Raw genomic sequence first — 6,440 nt, 5'->3', positions numbered from 1 at the left:
TTCTAAAATTCTTTATTAATAATATTACTTAATGCCAGGCATTCAAGGCAGCTAGCTCGTGCATTCGAAGGCTGAGGCAGGAGGATTATCAGGGCTGGGCTTACATAGTAAGTTCCAGGATATCCTGACCTACATAGTGAGTTCTTTGCTCAAACATACAATAAAATTCATAATTTTAAAAATTCTTTAAAAATCAAAAGATCTAGCTTATTTTCTCCTTTCTTTCCTTATTTTATACCAAGTGTTTAGAAAGGAAAAATAAACGATTTAAAGAGCATACAGTCTATCTGGTTCCTGGACAATATCTTCTTATAGATATTTAGGTCTGCATTAAACTTCTGAGTGGGGCTGAGGGATAGCTCACTCCCTGGTAGAGAGCGTTGGCTGCTCTTCCAGAGGACTTCAGTTCAACTCCCAGCATCCACAAGTTCAAAAAGACCAACTTAAAAAAAACAAACAAACAAAAAACCCCAAAACAGTTACTTAGTATTTTGTGTTAACTTTTAATTCTTTGGGGTTTTAATTTTTAAATATTTTTAGTGATTCCTTTATTCTTATTTTATGCACATTCAGCTTTTTTCCACCTACTTATGTCTGTTTGATTGTGTCCTCTTGAACTGGAGTTACAGACAGTGATGAGTTGCTAGGAATGAAACCTGGGACCTCTGGAAGAGCAGTCAGTGCTCGTAACCACTGAGCCATCTCTCCAACCCAAAGAGCTTTAATTGGTTTGTTTTTGTTTGTTTCCAAGACAGTCTCGCTGCGCAGCTCTGGCCGTCCAGGAAGTGTAGGGCAGGCTGACCTAAAACTCAACCAAGAACAGTGTGCGAGGATAAAGGTGTGTGCCACCACACCCTAAGGTTTTCAACTTAATGAGGAGTTATTAAATGTCTTTTTGCCGGAACCTTTAATGTCTGTTTTGAGATGTAATTTGGGAGCCACCAAACCAGTACACACAGCCAAACCTAAACCGGATATGGTTTGTTCTTTACCTGACTTGGTGCCAGCAGTGTTGGTCCCTGAGTACAAACACAGGCCATGCACAGCCATTTGACTCAGCCCCCAGAACCTTGTAAAATTGGAAAGAGAAAGAGAGCTGCCTGCATACCGTCCTGACAGGACCTCCACACCTAGGCAGAGGCTTGTACATATCTGCATAAACACAAGTAGTGTAATAACAACACTTTTATTCTCTATCTTGCTATCTGCCCAGCCCCTAACATGTGACCAGACCAACTGCAAAAAGTCACGAGGGGTAAACAAACCTCCGCAAACCTTGAGATGCTTGGTCGGTCAGTGAGACCTTTGAAGAGACTGGGCTCGGGGTTCAAGAAGGACAGACAGAGTCCCTGAAGCTTTCCTTCCAGCAGAAATTAAGCCCAAGGAGTTTCAGAGAAGGCTCCCCTGCAGGGTAGCCGGCAGAAAGGCGGGATACCTCTCCACTCCCTGTCCTGCTGGAATTCTGTTCCTCTCTCCTGAGCTATCATGCCAATTCCCAGGTACTACACCTGAACCCTCAGTACGGACCCAGAGGTCGGGAAAGGGGTTGGAGGGCTGTCACGTGTTGTGATGTCTTCTCTGCATACTGAGGCTGGACTTAGAAGTCTTCCTCATGTGCTGAACGCAACAGAGAACAATATCAAGTGTTTGAATTTGGGGCAGGTCTGGGGCCCTCCGTTCAAAGCCACTTGTGGTCCCTGTCTTGAGCAAAAAGAGAGCCTGGTATGTGGTTCCCTGGCCCCGTTCCGCCCTCCAAGACTACTAGACACCTCAGGTCCCACCTTAGAAACATCTGATAGCGCCAAGCAAGAACTGGATCCAGATAGGAGAGGAATTCAAGAGAATGATGGGTCAGTCAGGTGGGAGTTAGAGCAGAGGCTCACGGAGCTGAGGGACACCAGCCTGAGCCCCAGTGACCCCTCACAAAAGGCGACAAGCTGGACAGCCAGCCTCCACTGGCATTTGCACTTTGAGGCTGTTACTGATCATTTGGGATAGGAGACATCTGCTCCCTCACTGTGGCCCACTGTGGCCCTATTGGACAGGGAAAGCCCAAGCCCTGATCCTTGGACAAACTGGAAGAGGGATGGAATGGGGAATAGGGCTGGTGGACAATGCTGTAGCTGCTTCTGTCTTCCCGGAGGGAAGATGTAGAAGATGTCCTACCCCTGTCGTGGAGCTCAGCTCCTCAAAGCCGGGTCCTCCCAGTATTCAACCAATTTGCTAGAACAGGGCCCCTGAAGTGACATTCACACCATCTGAAGCCCTGGTGGCTTCTCAGTCTTGCCTCCCCAGAGATCTCAGACACTGGTGAGAGTCCACCCTGACAGCAAGTAGCTCACCAGGTAGCTTCTAGGACCTTACATAGCTCCGGGAAAGCCAGATGCCATGCTCCTTGGGCGCTGGTTAGGCAATAGCGCTGCAACTCTCCCCAGGTCTCCTCCCAGCAGAGCTTAGAGCCCACACAAGGTTCTTCCCAGACAGGCTGAGCCAGAGTACTGCTGGAAAGCTTTATTTGGAGTTGGGGAGGGGAGCAGGTACTGAGATGGGGGTTGGGGCGAGGCAGTGGGAAGCTTGGTCCAGGAGAGGTGTGGTGCCGGGATGTCCGTCCCAGCCTGGTGTGAAAGCAAGGCTGGCTCAGCTGTTGCAAACCTGGGTAGCTGCTGTGGTAGGGAAAGAGAGATAAGCACCCTCCTCCCAGTTTTTTTCAGGGGCAGCAGTCAGGGGAGGCATGGACAGGGATGGCACAGGGCAGATATGGGTCGGAGGTCCTCTTTCCCCACGTCTCTGTGTGGTCCCTGCTGGGAGCTGGGGCCCTGCACCACTTCCATAAGAAGCCAGATCTCAGCGTCCTTGGGGAGAAGGAAAAGGACCAGGACAGGTAGAGACCGGACCAGAGAGATCATGAGAAGAACAGAATTCCTATACATCATGGAAACTATACAAAGGGCCACATCCTGAGTGACCACACTTGTCTATGTGGATGGGATGGGGACCCTCATCCAGAGCCCAGAGCCCAGCATTCTAGACTTTTCCACAGTCCTATGAGCGATGGGGTTGGGAGAGGGGGGACTTACCCTAGTCACTTTCATTAACACACTCATCTGTAGAAACCAAAAGAAGCCCAGGAGTGAGAAGGGTCCTGTAAGATGTCCCCATCACACGTGAAGCTCAGACCCTCCCACAAGACCCTCCTTCCTCTGAAGCAGAGCCCTGGGATGGCCCAGTAAGAGCTAAGGGATCTTGAAGGGACAGACAGTACAGAGGCCAGGGATGCAGAGAGACCTGGGGAGACACTGAAGCAGAAGCACAGGAGATTTGGAGGTCATGGGGACACAGAGGGTCACAAAAACAGAATGTCCCCTTTGTGACACTGAGTTATGGGTGACACTGGGGATATTGTGGGGATACCACAGAGGCACACAGGCGACATGGAGAGATAGGAAATAACACATAAGGGATAATAGGACCAGGCACAGACAGGACACAGAAGGCACACACACACAAACATGGGTTGGAGACAGGCAGTCAAGAGTCGCACAGGGGACAGGCATGGGCATTCCTGCTTTCACCTCTGATCTCTGGCACAAACATGTTTTCCTCTTGGAGTTCCATGCGCTGTATGAATTTCTTAAATTCTTCCATAGCCTCCGGGTTTTCCTCAGGGTTTCTCCCTGTGAGGAGGTGGGGCAGGTTTGAGGGGTGGTACTCAGCTCTGCAGAGCGCCAGAGACACAAGATAGAGGTGCAAACCAGCACAGGAGTCAGCGAGGACCCTGGCGGTAGACAAGGAAGTTCAGTGTGTAGACGTCCACAGACACCGACTGATCCTCAGACCCAAGCAGGCTTGCGGGGCCTACACAGTCCTATCGGACCCCTGAATCTCAAGGCCATGAGGCTGCTCCTTGCCCTGGAGGATTCCTACCTACAATAAAATGTCCCCTACCAAGACATGTCCTTTTAAGTTCATGTGACTCTTGACTGAGAGCCTGGGAGTGGTATTGGCTGCTTCCAGGTATGGGACCCTCTCCTGAGTGTTCAGGCCTCCAGAGGCCACACAAACCCCATTCCTAACCCAGTTTTCCCTATTTTTCACTTTGGACCTCACACATTTCCTGGGCCACGTCCTGGCTGGGTCCAGCACCAGTACCAGGCATGTCGCATGCCTTTCTCATGGCTACCAGAAACAGAGACCAGGGACAGGACATGGGTCCTCTGTGGAACCTCACCCATGAGTTTTCCCATCCCAAACGACTTCCCGTTGTGCAGTCCTTCGCAGTAGAAAATGTAGTGCCCCTCCACTGATGTCTTTTCCACATGAACAGTCTTCTTGCCATGAACTGCAGATGAGCAGAAATAGCTTGTGAAGGAACACCTTGGGATTCTTAGGTGGTCACCCAGGACACCTAGCTGGTCTAGCCCTGGCCTTTCTGTGGTCCCCACGGAAGTTGCCGGGCCCAACAGAGGAGTTCATGGAAGTGGGAGCCAAGGTTGCCCCTTAAGCCCAAGTACCACCCTGTCTAGCTTTCCTGTCTTTGGGTCTTCGTGGGTCAAGAGCTGAGCCGGGTAAGAGAACAAAAATGACTCAGTTTTTAGGATTGACAGCCTAGAACAGGAAGTGACTGATGGCCTGTCCTAGAAGCTAGAGCAGGCAGGGACCCATCCACCCCAGGGCTTGCCACTGTAAGGGACACTGAGGCACAGAAACTCACAGGTACTGTATATGCCAGGTTCTTTCGTTTTCCTCATCACAAACTTAAATTCATGGCACCGATCATCCTTCCTGGAAAGCACAAGCCCACGGGCAGCTTCTCTCAGTTTCTCTCATAACTGAGACTTGTTCAGCTCATCTGGTGCATCGGTCCTGGTCAGGTGACCCCTTAAACTCTATGTCAGTCCTGTTCTACTTTTAAGGTGTTATCTAGGAACTGTGTTCCCTCAAAGGTAGGAATCTCTCAGATACCTAACTCAAATAATGGCTAGCAAGGAAGAGAAAAACTGCAGAGAGCCCCAGCAGAGAACACGTACCAGACTGTAACTGTGGCCTCCAAGTCTCCGTCTTCCAGAGCTATCACTTTCACAGGGAAAACCCTAGTGGGTAGCTTGCAATGGGGTAGGCTCCCATTGTGTACCATTGCCTTCGGGTACCAGGTCCCAGAGTACTGCAGGAGACGAAGCTGTCAGCACACCCAGGTCTTCCCAAGTCTACCCCAGGCTAGCTCCTGAATAGACTCTGCAGAGCCCAGGGTGTAGCCACTCAGGTGAGCTAACCCCACGTGTTCCAAGACCTGCGGTCAATAAAGAGATACCAGCACTTGGGCTGCCCAATCCCCTGATGGCAGAAGTGTCTTCCCCGAGCTCAGTGTATGTATTCTTTGATGTCTGCCCCTCAAAGAGGGCACTGGATGGCTCCTCTGCCCCGGATGTCCTGCTCTCAATGTTCTAGCTCTGGGTGTTACTTGAACAAGGATTCTTCACCCAAACCTGGTTTTCTGTTCTGTCTCAGGTCTTAGGAGGACCCATGTTTTCAGGAGGACCCCTATCTTCTACCCTTGATCCAACTGCTGAGATGAAGTATGGAGTCAAACTCAACCTTCAAGAAGATATCCTTCACCTTAACATAAATCTACCAGCGTCAAGCAGGGGCAGGCCATCTCCAACCACCACCCATTGTCCCTCCGTCCTCACATCCTCCTGGTCATCTAATAGGAGTTCCTGAGCCTTTAGGACAGCCACCAGCTCCAGTAGCAGGACGGTAAGGAGCAGGCTCTTCATCTCCAGTCACTGGGCTCTCACACAAGGCAGCTCACCCTGGAAGTGTGTGCTCTGGTTCCTCACAGGGTTCCCTTTATATCCCCCATGGAGAGGGACGTGTGCCCACTTGGCACTAACCAGGTCCCTCCTGTCCATCTCCCATGGCCAAACACACATCCATCATGGAGCCGAAGGTTGTTGTTGTTGGGATCTGATGTATATCAAGTCAGTGCTACCTGCAGATGAAGAAAGACACACAATGCCCTGCACGGTCTGTGCTACCCAAGTGCTGTGCTCACAAAGGAATACAAAGTTCTGTGCCACTATGGAACACCATGACCCCTGACCCACTTCATCCTGCACTGAGGCCAGGTAAGAGCACCTCTTGCTCAGATGTCTTGGTCCTTTTTCACTAACCGGCCAATGCTCATCTACTCAACCACCAAGAGGGTTCCCTTTCCAAACATCTCAACTGTAAGCTGGCTGCATGAAGAATTCCAGCCACACATTAGGGTCGTGAGTATGTGTCCCCTGAAGAAATCAGTGAAAGGGTTCACCTCTGTGAACTCAAGGGGGTTCATCTCCAACAAGGAGACTTGACCTTCTGCTGCTCTGTCATCTGAGGGTCCACGGACAGGACATTTGCAGAGCTGGGGCTGCTCTGGTACAACTGAGGTCCACTTGATT

The 6,440-nt window shown here is 50.5% G+C and overlaps 1 protein-coding gene across 4 annotated transcripts; it reads right to left on the bottom strand.

Moving 5' to 3' along the window:
* Nucleotides 1-2,496: 2,496 nt before the first annotated feature.
* Nucleotides 2,497-5,864, bottom strand: Obp2a (odorant binding protein 2A). Of its 4 annotated transcripts, none has more exons than XM_063284543.1 (7): nucleotides 5,688-5,864; nucleotides 5,028-5,161; nucleotides 4,712-4,782; nucleotides 4,229-4,339; nucleotides 3,573-3,674; nucleotides 3,078-3,104; nucleotides 2,497-2,660 (listed from the first exon to the last, which is right to left on the bottom strand). In XM_063284543.1, exons 1-6 carry the CDS (start codon nucleotides 5,772-5,774, stop codon nucleotides 3,079-3,081), a joined length of 531 nt encoding a protein of 176 aa, XP_063140613.1. In that variant the 5' UTR covers nucleotides 5,775-5,864; the 3' UTR covers nucleotides 2,497-2,660; nucleotide 3,078. The 4 variants fall into 4 exon arrangements, with proteins under 4 accessions (XP_063140613.1, XP_063140614.1, XP_063140612.1 ...); NM_001128139.3 differs by having other exon boundaries at nucleotides 2,499-2,663; nucleotides 5,688-5,805; XM_063284544.1 differs by having other exon boundaries at nucleotides 2,497-3,104.
* Between the last annotated feature and the right edge of the window lie 576 nt (nucleotides 5,865-6,440).

This window comes from Rattus norvegicus, chromosome 3, assembly GCF_036323735.1.
Source record: "Rattus norvegicus strain BN/NHsdMcwi chromosome 3, GRCr8, whole genome shotgun sequence".
NCBI lineage: Eukaryota > Metazoa > Chordata > Mammalia > Rodentia > Muridae > Rattus > Rattus norvegicus.
Note: the sequence above shows the minus strand (reverse complement) of the source record. Positions and strands in the feature narration are given on the sequence as shown.

What these genes read in the sequence shown, in the direction of transcription:
- Obp2a (XM_063284542.1), bottom strand. Translation starts at nt 5,774, where the DNA reads ATGAAGAGCCTGCTCCTTACCGTCCTGCTACTGGAGCTGGTGGCTGTC. An exon ending in GAGGCCACAGTTACAGTCTG is followed by an intron (nt 4,783 to 5,027) that starts GTACGTGTTCTC and finishes TGTGCTTTCCAG; the next exon opens with GAAGGATGATCGGTGCCATG. An exon ending in ACCTGGCATATACAGTACCT is followed by an intron (nt 4,340 to 4,711) that starts GTGAGTTTCTGT and finishes GCTCATCTGCAG; the next exon opens with TTCATGGCAAGAAGACTGTT.